Source organism: Rhinatrema bivittatum, chromosome 16 (assembly GCF_901001135.1).
Source record: "Rhinatrema bivittatum chromosome 16, aRhiBiv1.1, whole genome shotgun sequence".
In the NCBI taxonomy this organism is placed as follows: domain Eukaryota; kingdom Metazoa; phylum Chordata; class Amphibia; order Gymnophiona; family Rhinatrematidae; genus Rhinatrema; species Rhinatrema bivittatum.
The window spans coordinates 4507317-4525981 of record NC_042630.1 but is presented as its reverse complement, the minus strand read 5'-3'; the positions used below and the strand labels follow the sequence as shown (position 1 = coordinate 4525981).

Below are 18665 nucleotides of genomic sequence, written 5' to 3'. Positions count from 1 at the left end.
ATTATACACTTAACTTCTATTTCAGATTCATCAATAGGTCCACCATCACATTTGATAATTAACAATACATCCATTCCAATAACACATTATGCTACAAATCTTGGTGTAATCATAAACTCTGATTTATCTATGAAACAGCATATTTCTTCACTAACAAAAAAATCATTCTACAAATTACGACTCTTAAAACATCTCCATCCCTTACTCTTTTACCGTGATTACAGAACTATTCTTCAATCTCTAATCTTTTCTGGTCTAGACTATTGTAATGCCCTCTATCTAGGACTACCAGATTCTTCACTCTATCCCCTCCAACTGGTTCAAAACAGTGCAGCCCGGATACTATCCGGGATCTCTCTACACAATCATATCACTCCCACCCTGCAATCTCTACACTGGTTACCCATAAAGTTCAGGATAAAATATAAAATACTTTCCATTATTCATGGTCTAATTTACAATCCCTCATCCACTTGGCTCTGTTCTTTATTACGTATCCACAAACCAACTCGACACCTAAGATCACTTACCCAAAACCTTTTAGATATTCCATCACCCAAACAAGCCAGATTAGATATCACCAGAAAGAGAGCATTCTCGGTAGCCGGAGCTATACTCTGAAACTCTTTACCAAATCCTTTACGATTAATATCAAATCCTTCTCACTTAAAAAAAATCGCTTAAAACCTACCTCTTCCAAATTGCCTTTAATATTCCACCCAATCAGTCTACACTCAATACTTAACGTACACTCACATAGACATTCATAGACCTCACATATCACACATCAATTACTACATTCATCAAATGATCTTCCTTACCTTCCATATCCTCCCTTTCCCTTTCCTACCCTATCCCCTCCCAGCTCTTTCACTAATCCTCTAAATTTCTTCTCCACTTCCCTTTTCCCCCATACTTTTCCTCTGCAGGAATTATAAGTCCCATGGCAACAATATTTTGTTTAGTAAATGATTTTTGTTTATGCTAGTATTTCATCTAGCTATTTGTTAATTTTATGTACACTTTAAACTTAATTTTTATTTTTGATTGTTTCATTTTTATTCCTGTAAACTGTTTTGACAAAAATTAATTTTGTAAAATGGTATATAAATACCTTTAAATAAATAAATAAAATAAATCCTCTTTTCCTCTCCCCCCCTGCCGTTGAAGCAGAGAGCTATGCTGGATATGCATTGAAAGTGAAGTATCAGGCTTATTTGGTTTGGGGTAGTAACCGCCGCAACAAGCCAGCTACTCCCCGCTTTGTGAGTGCGAATCCTTTTTTCCACATTTCCTCTTGCCGTTGAAGTTTAGAGCAATGTTGGAGTCGCATTAACAGTGAAACAAGACATAGCCACATATCAGGCAGGCAGTTTTTACACTGTTTTAATCATGCAATAATTAGCCCGTTATAAAACAAATCCAATGCCACAGGGTGTGCTGCACCAGTAAAGAAGGGAGCTGGGCCATATTTCTAGGAATAAAAACAATTGCAGTGCTTTTTCCATGGACATGACTTTGACAATTACCCTCCTTATCTCCAATTTATAAAGATCTTGTAGGAGACCATCATAAGGTCGAGAGGATGGAAATGAGATAAGCATGCAGGCGGGTAACTTGCTGGTGAGGCAGTTACTACCCTCAGCAGAAGGCATGGAGATTACTACCCTTACCTGTTAAGTGTTGATGCTTTTAATGCAACTCCATCAGTACTCCCTGCTTAGACTGCGGGGGGAAAATAGGAATTGGATTCACACAACTGAGGCCTCTGACGTCCACGGTCTGGGGTCCTGATACGCAGACATAAGGGAAAAAGCACAGGACTGCTTCGAGGGCCAAGTCCATAAACAAAGCACCGTCTGAACTTTCAGGAAAGCTTGCTAGCTGCAATGTTTATGGGTTATCATAGGGCTAGGGGACAACTGCACAGAGCGGCAATTACTACCTTTGGAAGCTTGCTGGGCCACTTGGTCCTTTTCTGCCATCATTTCTATGTTTCTATGCAATAAGTCCCAGAAAAAAACAGATTGCAACGGAAGCTGCCACATTAACTCTCTGAGATAAGAGGGACAGTGGAAGAATACAGGCAATCCTCTAAGTCCAATATTCACATTTATGCAAATAGCATCTCTCAGCTTTCTTGTACAGGGCTGGTCCCCTTTGGTTTGAAGAACCCAAATGAATTCTGGTAACACAGGGTCACACACGGAAAGGCGGTGACAGAGCCGGGGATTGGAACTGAGGTATAGGGAGATGAAGTGGCTCCCTGAATTAAAGACGCTTGATTTGGCCTCATCTATAGTCACCTCACTTTATTCTTCTCTGTCTGCTTTTTTTTTAGATCTTGTTTAAAATATTTTCTTGGGTTCATCCTTAACTTTGTTTTGCAGGAAACCAGATGCACGTAATGTGAGGGCTTCAGAGGACAGCCCCAGACTCACACATTATTCGCATAAATTTACAGAATTTCCCAGATAAAGTCTGAAAACTTCTCAAGAACTTTGACTAAAGGTGTGAACAAGCCCATGTCCACAAAGGACAGACAGAGGACTCTTCTGGCCCAGACCACTCCCTTGTCAATAGATTTACATTCACATGTAGAAGATAAAAAGTGACTCATTGCAGGTTATGGGAAAACAGAAGAAATGCACTAAGATGGTTTTGGACAGAAGCTCCCAGATCCATCCCTCACATCCAGAATGATCTGTCAGTGATCCAGTAATCTCACGTATCTCATCCTCTTTGGATCTATCTTATTTAGGTGCAATAAAGGTTATCCTGAGCTGCAAAGAGCCCAGTTCTCTCTAGAACCAGCGCTGTCTTTGGAAATCTGCCTCAGTAGGAAAATGACATTGTTCCTTCTTGTTGAGCTGAAGGATCAACCTCCTTAGCTGAGGTTCTTTAAGGTCAGGCTCTGTTTCCCCCTCTCAGCCTTTCCACCCTCACAGAACCTCTCCTGGGTAGTTGATGGTCTCAATTTTGGGTTTGTCAGGTACTGCTGCTTATACATGGATTACACTGTCCAGGTGCTAGTGACCCAGGGGATGTTACATGATCTTCTTTATCTATATTCAATTACATTTATAACCTGCACAATTGTAACCAAGCAGTTACTAAGCAGGTATCAGTTTCATAAGAACATCACAAACTGTGCATAATAGACAAATATAGAACATATTAAAATGGAAACACATTATTGCATGATACATGAAGTTATGTCAGCACACATAACCAGTTAATTCAAACCTCTAGCAAGAAGAAACAGAAGTAAAGCAGGTCAAAGTTCAGTGCATGGGAAAAGGCATTTGAAACAGCTGAGGGAACTGTAAATTGTCTGCAGAGAGTCCAGACTGATGGAGATCTGTGAGGACTCACAGAAAGTCAGACTGCGTGTGCTGGGGGAGACTTAGCAGAGTTGACAGTGCTGAAGGCAAGAAGAAGAATAATGCACAACATGGGCCTAGCTTAGGTGGCAAAGTCAAGCACAAGTTGCACTGACGTTCAGAGGGAAATGCACTGTACATTATCCCACCAGTGTAGAGCCGGAGAAGCTGATCTGTGCCTCAGTTCCCCAGGCTGAGAAAGCTTCGTGCAGAAGGTGAATCACTAGATTATGCTGAAGGTGATAACAGAAGTGAGAGCCAGAGCTGAGCAGGAGCCCTGCGGGGACACAATCTGTGCTGAGAGCACTATAACCCCTGTAACCCCAGCCCGCACCCCTCACCCCCTCCCTGTAATAATGATGAAAATGGCAGATGTACTTACTGCAGGCAAAGGAGCAGCAGCCTTTACCTCCTCACTGACTCTGGCAGAGACATCGGGCAGGAGTCAGCAGACTGAGGGTCCAGAACCCTGGAAGATTGCAGATTTCCCTCACTTCCCTTCCCTATTTATCTAAATCTATGACAAGTGACTGAGCGAGGGAGGTCCCTGATTACCCCTGGTATTCCTTCCCTGTTCTCTTACAGGCAAAGTGTTTCCGTTAATGTAAACGTTGTTCCTGTAAGAATCATCCATAGGGGATCTCTCAGAGCTCAGCTCAAAGCTGCAGAGGTTTACGGAAACTGGCAGTCACTTCTCACAATCTGACTGTCCACTGCCAAACCACCTCAGGTTCAGGAGAGAAAACACATTCTGGGCTTTCTATTCCTGTCTAGGGATGTGAATCGTTTTAGGACGATTAAAATTATCGTCCGATAATTTTAATATCGTCTTAAACCGTTATGGAACACAATACAATAGAGATTCTAACGATTTATCGTTATAAATCGTTAGAATCGTGAGCCGGCACACTAAAACCCCCTAAAACCCCCCCCCGACCCTTTAAATTAAATCCCCCACCCTCCCGAACCCCCCCCCCAAATGAGTTAAATAACCTGCGGGTCCAGCAGCGGTCCGGAACGGCAGCGGTCCGGAACGGGCTCCTGCTCCTCAATCTTGTTGTCTTCAGCCGGCGCCATTTTCCAAAATGGCGGCGAAAAATGGCGGCGGCCATAGACGAACACGATTGGACGGCAGGAGGTCCTTCCGGCCCCCCGCTGGACTTTTGGCAAGTCTCGTGGGGGTCAGGAGGCCCCCCACAAGCTGGCCAAAAGTTCCTGGAGGTCCAGCGGGGGTCAGGGAGCGATTTCCCGCCGCGAATCGTTTTCGTACGGAAAATGGCGCCAGCCATACGCGTATGGCTGGCGCCATTTTCCGTACGGAAAATGGCGCCGGCAGGAGATCGACTGCAGGAGGTCGTTCAGCGAGGCGCTGGAACCCTCGCTGAACGACCTCCTGCAGTCGATCTCCTGCCGGCGCCATTTTCCGTACGAAAACGATTCGCGGCGGGAAATCGCTCCCTGACCCCCGCTGGACCTCCAGGAACTTTTGGCCAGCTTGTGGGGGGCCTCCTGACCCCCACGAGACTTGCCAAAAGTCCAGCGGGGGTCCGGAAGGACCTCCTGCCGTCCAATCGTGTTCGTCTATGGCCGCCGCCATTTTTCGCCGCCATTTTGGAAAATGGCGCCGGCTGAAGACAACAAGATTGAGGAGCAGGAGTCCGTTCCGGACCGCTGCCGTTCCGGACCGCCGCTGGACCCGCAGGTTATTTAAGTCATTTGGGGGGGTTCGGGAGGGTGGGGGATTTAATTTAAAGGGTCGGGGGTGGGTTTTAGGGGGTTTTAATGTGCCGGTTTTGCGATTTTTCGATTTTTCGATTTTTCACGATTTTTCACGATATTTTACCCCCCCAAACGGCAACAATACGATTCCCTCCCCCTCCCAGCCGAAATCGATCGTTAAGACGATCGAGGACACGATTCACATCCCTATTCCTGTCACCCTCTGCAGGAGACTGAATGTTATCTGATGGCTTAGATCTTAGGGGACGGTTTGAGATCAGTGATGAACAAGCAACATACAGGACCCAGCTTATGTACACAAAGAAAATAAATTTCTACTCAGCTTGAAAAAAATGTTTTGGAAGGAAATAGAAATATGACTTGAACATCAAAATGCAGGTATTTTTCATAAGAACATAAGAACATGCCATACTGGGTCAGACCAAGGGTCCATCAAGCCCAGCCTCCTGTTTTCAACAGTGGCCAATCCAGGCCATAAGAACCTGGCAAGTACCCAAAAACTAAGTCTATTCCATGTAACCATTGCTAATGGCAGTGGCTATTCTCTAAATGAACTTAATAGCAGGTAATGGACTTCTCCTCCAAGAACTTATCCAATCCTTTTTTAAACACAGCTTTACTAACTGCACTAACCACATCCTCTGGCAACTAATTCCAGAGTTTAATTGTGCATTGAGTAAAAAAGAAATTTCTCCGTTTAGTTTTAAATGTGCCCCATGCTAACTTCATGGAGTGCCCCCTAGTCTTTCTATTATCCGAAAGAGTAAATAACTGATTCACATCTACCCGTTCTAGACCTCTCATGATCTTAAACACCTCTATCGTATCCCCCCTCAGCCGTCTCTTCTCCAAGCTGAAAAGTCCTAACCTCTTTAGTCTTTCCTCACAGGGGAGCTGTTCCATTCCCTTTATCATTTTGGTCGCCCTTCTCTGTACCTTCTCTTTCGCAATTATATCTTTTTTGAGATGCGGCGACCAGAATTGTACACAGTATTCAAGGTGCGGTCTCACTATGGAGCGATACAGAGGCATTATGACATTTTCTGTTTTATTCACCATTCCTTTTCTAATAATTCCCAACATTCTGTTTGCTTTTTTGACTGCCGCAGCACACTGAACCGATGATTTCAATGTGTTATCCACTATGACACCTAGATCTCTTTCTTGGGTTGTAGCACCTAATATGGAACCCAACATTGTGTAACTATTGCATGGGTTATTTTTCCCTATATGCATCACCTTGCACTTATCCACATTAAATTTCATCTGCCATTTTGATGCCCAATTTTCCAGTCTCACAAGGTCTTCCTGCAATTTATCACAATCTGCTTGTGATTTAACTACTCTGAACAGTTTTGTATCATCCGCAAATTTGATTACCTCACTTGTCGTATTTCTTTCCAGATCATTTATAACATAAAAACATATAAATGACGGCAGAAGAAGACCAAACAGCCCATCCAGTCTGCTCAGCAAGTTTCATACTTTTTTTTTTCCTCATACTTATCTGTTACTCTTGGATCTTAGTAACCTTTTGGTTCTATTTCCCTTCCACCCCACCATTAATGTAGAGAGCAGTGTTGGAACTGCATCTAAGTGAAATATCTAGCTTAATTAGTTAGGGGTAGTAACCGCCACAATAAGCAAGCTACACCCATGCTTATTTGTTTACCCAGACTAAATAATTCAGTCCTTGTTGGTTGTTGTCTGTATATAGATCCACTTTTCTTCATTCCCCCTGCTGTTGAAGCAGAGAGTTATGCTGGATATGCATTGAAAGTGAAGTATATTGAAAAGTAAGGGTCCCAATACAGATCCCTGAGGCACTCCACTGCCCACTCCCTTCCACTGAGAAATTGTCCATTTAATCCTGCTCTCTGTTTCCTGTCTTTTAGCCAGTTTGTAATCCATGAAAGGACATCGCCACCTATCCCATGACTTTTTATTTTTTATAGAAGACTCTCATGAGGAACTTTGTCAAATGCCTTCTGAAAATCCAAGTACACTACATCTACCGGTTCACCTTTATCCACATGTTTATTAACTCCTTCAAAAAAGTGAAGCAGATTTGTGAGGCAAGACTTGCCTTGGGTAAAGCCATGCTGACTTTGTTCCATTAAACCATGTCTTTCTATATGTTCTGTGATTTTGATGTTTAGAATACTTTCCACTATTTTTCCTGGCACTGAAGTCAGGCTAACCGGTCTGTAGTTTCCTGGATCGCCCCTGGAGCCCTTTTTAAATATGGGGGTTACACTAACTATCCTCCAGTCTTCAGGTACAATGGATGATTTTAATGATAGGCCACAAATTTTTACCAATAGGTCTGAAATTTCATTTTTTTAGTTCCTTCAGAACTCTGGGGTGTATACCATCCGGTCCAGGTGATTTACTACTCTTAAGTTTATCAATCAGGTCTACCACATCTTCTAGGTTCACCGTGATTTGATTCAGTCCATTTGAATCATTACCCATGAAAATCTTCTCCATTACGGGTACCTCCGCAACATCCTCTTCAGTAAACACCGAAGCAAAGAAATTATTTAATCTTTCCACAATGGCCTTATCTTCTCTAAGTGCCCCTTTAACCCCTCGATCATCTAACGGTCCAACTGACTCCCTCACAGGCTTTCTGCTCCACTAAGAATTAGATCTAAAATTGCTCCCTCTCTCGTCGGTTCCTGAACCAATTGCTCCATAAAGCTATCATTTATTCCATCCAGGAACTTTATCTCTATAGCGTGTCCCGATGATACATTTACCCAGTCAATATTGGGGTAATTGAAGTCTCCCATTATTACCGCACTACCAATTTGGTTAGCTTCCCTAATTTCTCTTAGCATTTCACTGTCCATCTCACCATCTTGACCAGGTGGACGGTAGCATACTCCTATCACTATAGTCTTCCCCGACACACAAGGGATTTCTACCCATAAAGATTCAATTGTGCATTTAGTCTCATGCAGGATGTTTATCCTGTTGGACTCTATGCCATCCCGGACATAAAGTGCCACACCTCCTCCCGAGTGCTCCTCTCTGTCATTGCGATATAATTTGTACCCCGGTATAGCACTGTCCCATTGGTTATCCTCTTTCCACCATGTCTCTGAGATGCCAATTAAGTCTATGTCATCATTCACTGCTATACATTCTAATTCTCCCATCTTACTTCTTAGACTTCTGGCATTAGCATACAAACATTTCAAAGTTTGTTTTTTGTTTGTATTTTCATTCTGCTTTTTAATTGATAGGGATAAGTTAGAATTTTTTAGCTCAGGTGAGTTTTTAGTTACAGGCACTTGGACTACGCCAGAATGATGGCTACTGCCTGGAGACAATACCCTTAGTCAATAAACATACACATGGTTACTGTGACTCCAACATCGCTCTAAGATTCAACAGCAAGAGGAAATGTGGAAAAAAGGATTTGCACTCACAAAGACGGGAGTAGCTGGCTTGTTACGGCGGTTACTACCCCAAACCAAATATCCAAATTACTACCTCCACCTTCCTCTATTCCTGATGCCTTTCAACTAGCTTGATCACTCCATTCTTATACTTCACTTCAATGCATATCCAGCATAGTTCTCTGCTTCAACAGCAGGGGAAAAGAAAAACTGTTACTTCACACATCCAGCAGAGCTCTCTGCTTAAACGGCAGGGGAGAAGAAAAAAGGGTTCGCACTCACAAAGCGGGGAGTAGCTGGCTTGTTACGGCGGTTACTACCCCAAACCAAATGTACCTGATACTTCACTCTCGACGCATATCCAGCATGGCTCTCTACTTCAACGGCATGAGAGAAAGACTGATACATCACGAATTTCCAGCATAGCTCTCTGCTTCAACGGCAGGGGAAAAGAAAAACTGATACTTCACGCATATCCAGCATAACTTCAACGGCAGGGGAGAAGAAAAAAGGATTCACACTCACAAAGCGGGGAGTAGCTGGCTTGTCACGGCGGTTACTACCCCAAACCAAATGTGCCTGATACTTCACTTTCGATGCATATCCAGCATAGCTCTCTGCTTCAACAGCAGGGGAGAAGAAAAAAACTGATACCTCACGCATATCCAGCATAGCTCCCTGCTTCAACGGCAGGGGAGAAGAAAAACAACCAATAAGGGCTGTATAACATAATCTGGGTAAAAACAAATAAGCATGGGTGTAGCTTGCTTATTGCGGCGGTTACTACTCCTACTACCTCTAACTAATCAAGCTAGATATTTCACTTGGATGCAGCTCCTCCACCGCTCTCTACATTAATGGCGGGGGTGGAAGGGAATTAGAACCAAGAGCTAAGAGAAACAGATAAGTATGGGAGAAGAAATGAGGGAAGCTTGCTGGGCAGACTGGATGGGCCATTTGGTCTTCTTCTGCCGTCATTTCTATGTTTCTATGTTTCTTATTATTGGAACCTCACTGTCGGGATGCCCTAATTCTAATGCATCATTAGTATCCTTTGAAGATACCTCTCTCCAAACCATGTGCTGCTGAGCGACTGTCGGCTTTCCCCTTTGTTCTAGTTTAAAATCTGCTCTATCTCCTTTTTAAAGGTTAGCGCCAGCAGTCTGGTTCCACCCTGGTTAAGGTGGAGTCCATCCCTTCGGAAGAGACTCCCCCTTCCCCAAAAGGTTCCCCAGTTCCTAACAAAACTGAATCCCTCTTCCTTGCACCATTGTCTCATCCACGCATTGAGACTCCGGAGCTCTGCCTGCCTCTGGTGACCTGCACGTGGAACAGGGAGCATTTCAGAGAATGCTACCCTGGAGGTTCTGGATTTAATCTTTCCACCTAAGAGCCTAAATTTGGCTTCCAGAACCTCCCTCCCTCATTTTCCTATGTCGTTGGTGCCCACATGTACCACGACAGCCGGCTCCTCCCCAGCACTTTCTAAAATCCTGTCTAGGTGACGCGTGAGGTCCGCCACCTTCGCACCAGGTAGGCAAGTTACCAGGCGGTCCTCACGCCCACCCGCCACCCAGCTATCTACATTCCTAATAATCGAATCACCAACTATGACAGTCGACCTAACCCTTCCCTCCTGGGCAGTAGGCCTTGGGGAGATATCCTCAGTGCGAAAGGACAATGCATCACCTGGAGAGCAGGTCCTTGCTGCAGGATCCTTTCCTGCTGCACCAAGTTGATGCTCTCCCATTATGAGACCTTCTTCCTCCAAGGCAGCACCAGGGCTGCCAGTCTGAAGTTGGGACTTGACTACTATGTCCCTGAAGGTCTCATCTATATACCTCTCTGTCTCCCTCAGCTCCTCCAGGTCTGCCACTCTAGCCTCCAGAGATCGGACTCGTTCTCTGAGAGCCAGGAGTTCTTTGCATCGCATGCACATGCGATGCAAAGATGTGGGTAAAAAATCGTACATGTGACACTCGATGCAAAAGACTGGGAAGCCCCCCTCTTGCTGCTGGACTGCTGCCTTCATCTCAATTTTGATCAGTTCTTAGTTAAGTTTTAGGTTGGTATCGGAGTAGGAATGTGTCTAATTAATGTCCTTTAAAGTTATTAGTGAATTCATTATATGTCTGGTAGTGGCCTACTGGGGTCTGATCAAACTCTTTTGTTATTGTTGGTTTTTTTTTTTTTTTTTGTGAAAGTGGTACCTGCCTATAAATTAAAGGATGGGCAAGGGGTGAGAGGGTTGGGAAATACAAACAGTCTAACTTCAGTTAGTCAGCCTGAGTGACTCACTGTCCCTTGATTAACAAATGTTGGTCCCTATTCAAACCCAATCACACTACCTGAACACCTTTCCAAGGTGAGGAACTGAGCTGAACTATTCAACTTTTTTACTTAGGTATACACGGCTCCTAGCTTATTTCTAGCTTCTGGCTACTTTTTTGTGGGGGTTTTTTGTGTTTTTTTTAAACTACACTAACCACATCCTCTGGCTACAAATTCCAGAGCTTTATTGTGCATTGAGTGAAAGAATTTTCTCCGATTAGTCTTAAATGTGCCCCATGCTAACTTCATGGAGTGCCCCCTAGTCCTTCTATTATTCGAAAGAGTAAATAACCGAGTCACATCTACCCGTTCTAGACCTCTCATGATCTTAAACACCTCTATCATATCCCCCCTCAGTCGTCTCTTCTCCAAGCTGAAAAGTCCTAACCTCTTCAGCCTTTCCTCATAGGGGAGTTGTTCCATTTCCCTTATCATTTTGGTCGCCCTTCTCTGTACCTTCTCCATCGCAATTATATCTTTTTTGAGATGCGGCGACCAGAATTGTACACAGTATTCAAGGTGCGGTCTCACCATGGAGCGATACAGAGGCATTATGACATTTTCCGTTCTATTAACCATTCCCTTCCTAATAATTCCTAACATTGTTTGCTTTTCTGACTGTCTTCATTCTCCTAATATTTGTGAAAGGGATGAATACAACACAGGCAGCCAAAGAGACCTCAGGAGAAGATGTGAGGATGGCAATTTGCAAAGGTTTTTCACCCAAATGAAAAGACCTCTCTGAATCTTTCCCTACACCCTCGTCCCAGCTCAAAATATACCTGGAAAGGAAATGAGAGAAGAGGGGAAGGATTATTGAGGGACAAGACAGGAGGAGAATCCCAGAGAAGATGAAGAAAGGGGGAGAAGGAGAGAGGAAGGGGAGAGAGTGGAGAAGGAGAAACAGATAAGGGGGAATGAAACATTGTAGAACAGAGGAAAGAGGAAAGGAGGGAGGAAGGAATTTAGGGTGGGGGAAGGCTAAAAGGAGAGGGAGAGGTTGAATTCATGAAAGGGGAAGCAGAGATGAGAAGGGGGTTGACTGGATGGAGGGCTGGGGTAGGACGAGATTCAGTGTCAGAAGTTGTAGGATGGGCTGAGGAGAATGGACCAGAGAGGAGGGAGGGGTTGATGGGCTGCAGAAGGGGAGTCAGCTTGTGCTCACCCCTGACAGATCCCTCAATGGCCTCTCCCTCTCCTTGTGCCTCGCCTTCCTGCTCCTTCAGCAAAGCCATGCAGAGGGCAGAGCCACTGTGGAGCCTGTGAGCTCAGACTGGTGACAGAGCCCACGCTCGGGCACTGCCACCGGCCACTGCTACAGCTGGAGGAGGCAGCACAGTAACTGTTTCTGCAGGTGGCCACGGGCAGTTTGCAAGTCCTTCTGGGACAAAATAACCTGAAGCAGTGTGTGCCAGTCCTAGGGATGGCTGAGGAAGATGCAAAGCAAGATAGCTGGAATGTAATTCCTCTCACGCTCCAAGACGTGCAGTGAATTGATGTGTGATTTTTATTACAGTGGCAAAAATGTACACAGCGCTGTACAACAAAATCTAAATTTCAAATCGCTTGTACCCAGCAAGCTTGGAGAGCTCTCCCTCCTCTTTCTTTTTCTGCCCTCTCCCTAATGTCCCATTTCCTCCTCTTTGCGGTCCATTTGCCTCTCCAAAGTCTTCCCCCAACGTTTCTAAACCCCTTCAGACTTGGTTTCTAATGGGTCGCAGAAACATTAGGTGGGAGCTGAGCCATGTGCATAACTTTGCTGGGCTAATGCTGGGAGTTTCGCTTTATTTTAATTACTAACGGACTTTCCTCAACCGCAGGACTGGGATGTAGGTTAGAGATAACAGTGAGGTTGGAGTCACTTAATGTCTTGCTTGCAAAATATGGAAATTATAGATTGTCTATTTTCACTGTTTGACTAATACATTTGCCACAGGGTGGAATTTCCACATTTTGTGTCTGTTGCACCAACATCTACACCTTGAATGCAACAGTTTTGCAACTTAATGTAAATTATCAGTGAGTTAAAGAGTGTGGAGAATTAGGAATAAACTCTAGAGTTAAGGGAAAAATTATCACAAAATAGTCACTTGTTCCTTTTCCATATTGTAGGTTTCTGGAGATTTTTAAATTGTTTTGCTGTGACAGATAAATCTATTTAATTCACTAGTATTCTCTTTTTACCTCTGATTTTTCTCAATGTGTTTTTTATTTCTCGGTTCCTCAGGCTATAAATGATGGGGTTTAACATTGGAAGCAGAGCCGTATACAGTAAGGAGAAGAACTTGTCTTGAGCTGGAGAATACATGGAGGATGGTCTCATGTATATGCAGAATATGGTCCAATAGAATAGAATGACAGAGGTGAGGTGGGAGGCGCAGGTGGAGAAGGCCTTGTGTCTCCCCTCAGTGCAACGGATCCTGAGGATGGCGGAGATGATGAAGATATAGGAGATGAGAGTTAGCAGGAAGGGGATGAATCCCACCAAAAAACCTTCAGCAAATATCAAAGTCTCCAGACTATCAGTGTCACTGCAGGAAAGTTTCATCAGAGCTATGATGTCACAGAAGAAATGGTTAATTTCATTAGAATTACAGTAAGACATCTGAGATATTATATCTATTACAGGCAGCATATCCAGAAAGCTAATCACCCAGGAACCGGTGGCCAGCAGGACACAGACGCTTTTCTTCATGATGAGAGAGTAGCGCAAGGGGTTGCAAATTGCCACGTAGCGGTCATACGCCATGGTGCTGAGAAGGAAAAGTTCTGTAGCTGTGAAAAATAGAAACAAGTAGAGTTGGGTCATACATGCATGGAAAGATATGGAATTGCTCTGTAGTATGAAGCTGGCCAGCATTTTTGGAAGGGTGACAGAGGTGCATAGGATATCTAAGATAGACAGGTGGCTGAGGAAGAAGTACATGGGCTTGTGGAGGTGAGGGTCAGCGCACATCAACATCAGAAACCCAAGGTTCCCCAGCATGGAGATTGGGTAGATCAGAAGAACCGTCCCACAGATGAGACCCTGCAGCAGAGGGTGGTCGGAGAATCCCAGGAGAATGAATTCTGCCACTGACGTCTGATTCCTCTCTCCCATTCATTCAATGATCTTGACCTTATGACTGAGAACAAACAGAGAAAGATAAATCCCTGATACATGATCCTGGCTTTGATATATTATTACATCTCATGGCCCTGTTCTAGGAGACATCCAAGGTATTATGTCATAAATCCTTACCCTAATTTGTAAATATGTTCCTATTTTTTCTTTTTACTCCGCCTGTTTTGGTTTAGTTCCCAGGCTCCCCCCTAGGTCCCTTTTTCTCCGTTTCTCTTTACTCATTGCCCTTCCCCTCACCCCTGTTCATTGTAATTTCTATCTTTTGTTGTGATCTAAACCGATATGATGTGTATTTTAATGTCGGTATAGAAAAGATGTTAAATAAATACATAAAATACATCAAAGCAAACTGCATGGGTTCTAGTCTTAAACGATAACCACAAATCCATTGTCTTGATCTGAAGAATTAAATCTTTACACAGGCAGAAATGGAAAGAGCTGGTGATTCAAATCAAGGCAGAAATAGACAAAGAAGTCAATAATAAAAATGCCCGCATTTGTGCAAATCTATGAGTACATTCTATGCTTGGAAGTTGCACCAATAAAGCCAAATTGCATGCCATGGGTATAACATCTTCTACCACCACCCATGACTCACCCAGAGAGTCACATCCTGACTGGGGCCCTAACAGGGACTTTTGCTGGATGCATGATGCATAACCTAGCTGCGACCACATCTACGGTCTTGAAAGTGTTGGATTCTCACTAGATCTTCGATGCATAACCTCGTTGCATGTGAACTATGACTTTAAACAAAGATGAATTGCATTTTTTTCAGAAGATTTTTACTTTATGACCAACTACTATCTCTTCAGTCTCCCCTGCCAGCAGTCAAACAACCCACCCCAGCTTTAGCTCATTCTTGCTTTTATCTACCCAGTTCGAGCATTCATATACACCAGATAAATCAAACTGGTCCCAGCACTCTTCCTGCAGTCAATCTGATCCAGCATTCATCCTGCATTCAAACTGATCCAGCAGTCATCCTGCAGTCAAACTAATCCAGCATTCATCCAGCATTCAAACTGATCCAGCAGTCATCCAAATCATCCCAGTATTCATCACTCCTCAGCCGTCTGCAAACCTGTGCCAACTAGCATCCACTTCATTCCAACAGTCATCTCTTCTGACACTATAGGCCATAATGCTTCGTGGTCTCCCAATACCGATTCTTCATCACAATACACTCTACACTGGAAAATTACCTTTGCTATCCCGTCCCCACACCTACAAATCCCTCATTCCCATCATGATCTCACCGATTACCCAAATCCTGGGCCTCACTTTATTCTCCCTGATTCTGTTTAATGCTCAATCCCTCACCAAGAAATCTCTGGTCATTAATGACCTTCTCCTAGACGAGAACCCGGACATTTGTGCCATAACAGAAACATGGCTTAAACCTACGGACATAGCAATAATAAATCAACTACCAACACATACTTACAATTTTTTCTCCCTTCCCTGACAGAAAAAAAGGGGTGGGGGCATACTCCTAGCAGCCAAAAAAGGTTTGAGATTCGCACAATACCCAATTAAATCCAATTCTAAACTGGAATCATGCCTCTACAAATCAGACCAACTACAAATTCTCCTTGCATATGCCCCCCCGCCCTGGCCTCATGGAAGCAGATCCCTCCACTTTTGTTGAAATAACAGCATCACACATAAATCTGGACTCCCCAGCTGTAATCCTTGGAGATTTCAACTTGCATGTCGACAACCCCACATGCTCAACCAGTTGCGAGGCTTTCCTCACCGCCATGTCAGCCATGGGATTCAAGCAGAAAATCAACAAACCTACCCACAAAGCGGGTCACACTTTGGACCTTATCTTTGTAAACTCGGGTATCACACATTCATCCCACCCAGTATGTAAGCAGGTTCCCTGGTCAGACCACACATTCATCTCCACCACCATCACGCTGGTGGAAACCAATAATATCCACCTCCCTCAACCTTCATTTCTCTACAGAGAAACCTGCTCATCAGACGAACTCAGCAAACAGATGGCCTTAGAACTCCCACTCATTGATGTCTCCTCTCCTAACTCAGCTCTCCACTCCTGGACCAACATAACAGAAACCATAGCAAATAAACTATGCCCGCTAACAACAAAAAAATTCAACCCCAACTCTTCCAAAAGACAACCATGGTTCACTAGTGACCTTCGAAAACTCAAACAGAGCCTACGACAGAAAGAGAGTAAATGGTGTAAAGCACCTGGCCACAACACCCTCTCGGCCTTCAAGCTTGCTCTACACTATTACAAGAGCTCCACCCTAAAAGCAAAAAGGGACTTCTATGCTCATAAAATCCATGACCTCATCTTCGACGCTAAAGCCCTCTTTGCATATGTTTCCAATCTAACACAAATCAACGCTCCTGACATTCTACTCAATCAAGCTTAATCAAAAGCAGAAGAGTTGGCCCTCTTCTTTCGAAATAAAATCACTAACCTCCTATCACAGCTTCCTTCCAACACCACCTCGCCTTCTAGTTCATATCACCACCCCAATAAAGACATATCTCTTAAATCCTTTGATCCTATAACAACCTCAGAGATCCAAGCAGTGTTGAAGAAAATTAAATTCTCCTCTCATCCCTTCGACTGAATCCCCTCTAAACTGCTACTACTAATCCCCGACTCCATCTCTAAGGTATTGGCAGACATCATTAACTGTTCTCTATCCCAGGGAATCTATCCAGATGATCTTAAAATGGCCTCCATCAAACCACTCCTAAAGAAACCTAATCTGGACCCTAAAGATCCCAATAGCTTCTGCCCGATCTCCAACCTCCCATTTATAGCCAAGGTCATGGAAAAATTAGTCAATACACAATTATCGGATTATCCCCTCCCAATTTGGATTCTGAAAAGCAGTTAGCACAGAATCCCTATTCATATCCCTGACAGACTATCTCATCATGGGCCTAGACAAAGGTCACTCCTTCTTACTGATTTGCCTGGACCTCTCAGCGGCTTTTGACACTGTTAACCATTCCATCCTCCTAAACCAGTTGTCAAACATCAGAGTAACAGGAACTGCTCTGGCCTGGTTCAAAACTTTCCTTGATAACAGAGGCTACAAGGTTAAAATACACAATAAAGAATCACTCCGTCACCATTCCTCCCTAGGAGTTCCCCAGGGTTCTTCCTTGTCCCCCACCCTTTTCAATATTTACCTCCTTCTACTATGCAAGCTGTTAACCAAAATGAACCTAAAACACTTCTTATATGCTGACAATGTCCAGATCGTGATCCCCCTAAAAGAATCTATTACTAAGACACTTGAATTCTGGGAAAACTGCCTGCAGGAAATTAACGGCCTCCTCACCATCTTAAACCTAATTCTAAATTCCTCTAAGACCGAACTCCTTCTCATCTCCCCAGAAAACAGTACTATCACCTCGAACACTCCACCAAACCTTCACATCACCCAAGCAAGAGACTTAGGGGTTATCATTGATAATCGGCTAAACCTTAAACTCTTCATCAACCAAACAACTAAGGACTGTTTCCATAAAGTACATGTCTTGAAAAGAATAAAACCACTCCTTCACTTTCAAGATTACAGAATGGTTCTGCAAGCTATAATCTTCTCTAAGATAGACTACTGTAACTCTATCTTACTGGGTCTCCCCTCTTCTCACACCAAACCTCTTCAGATGGTACAAAATGCGGCAGCCAGAATACTGACAAATACGAGGAGAAGAGACCACATTTCTCCCATCCTTAAAGACCTATACTGGCTGCCAATTCACTACAGAATCATGCATAAGGCCATTACCACAATCTTTAAAGCCATCCATCACCAAGCTCCACTAAACCTACAAATCCCATTCAGAAAACATACCTCCTCCAGACCTACTAGAGAAGCCTACAGAGACTCACTACATGTCCCCCATTGCTGTTTGGTGCACACAGTTTTGCCATTAAGTTTTATATGTCTAACTTTGAATTTTCAAAGATTTGTATGTAAGTTCTGACCCTGTCCCCAGGAACCCATCCACACTGTCTGGGTAAATTTAACATGAACAGGAGATAATCACATATCAGGCAGGTAGGTTTTACACTGTTTTAATCTGTTAAAATGACCTTCCCCATAATTAGCTTATTATAAAATAAAGCTAATGCTACAGGGCTTGCTCACTATTAAAGAAGGAAGCGGAGCCATTTTTCTAGGAATATAAACTATTGCAGTGCTTTTTCCATGGAAATGGTTTTGATGATTACCCTCCCTGTCTCCCAGTGAAACAGAGCTTGTAGGAGACCATCATACATCCCGGTGAAACAGATTGTAAAGGACGCTGTTGCATTATCTTCCAGAGACAAGCGTTACAGTGGAAGAATATAGGTAATCCTCTGTCCAACATTCGTATCTTTGCTAAATTATCATCTCTCATATTTCTTATACAGAGTTTGTGCTCTTTAGATTAAAGAAATAGCAACAATGGCCTCACGAGGTGCATTTGTTTATAACTATGTATATCATGCTGAAAGATTTCATTGTGAAAGCTGGACAATGATTCATACATTTTAAATAATTATACATAAATAAATAAGAACTCAAAAGAATTCTGCTAACACCCAGGGTCACACAGTATAGTCACCTCCCTTTCTTCTTCTGTGTGTCTCTGCTTTTTTAGATCCTTTTAGGAAGCTGCCACATTATCTCC

General features: G+C 43.5%; 1 protein-coding gene across 1 annotated transcript; it reads right to left on the bottom strand.

Moving 5' to 3' along the window:
* Nucleotides 1-12957: 12957 nt before the first annotated feature.
* Nucleotides 12958-13961, bottom strand: LOC115078456 (olfactory receptor 1019-like). The gene has a single exon (XM_029581370.1). The coding sequence runs from the start codon at nucleotides 13959-13961 to the stop codon at nucleotides 13020-13022; it is 942 nt and encodes a 313-aa protein (XP_029437230.1). The 3' UTR covers nucleotides 12958-13019.
* Nucleotides 13962-18665: the final 4704 nt, after the last annotated feature.

Excerpts from the sequence above, each read along its gene's own strand:
- LOC115078456 (XM_029581370.1), bottom strand. The coding sequence starts at position 13,961 with ATGGGAGAGAGGAATCAGACGTCAGTGGCAGAATTCATTCTCCTGGGA.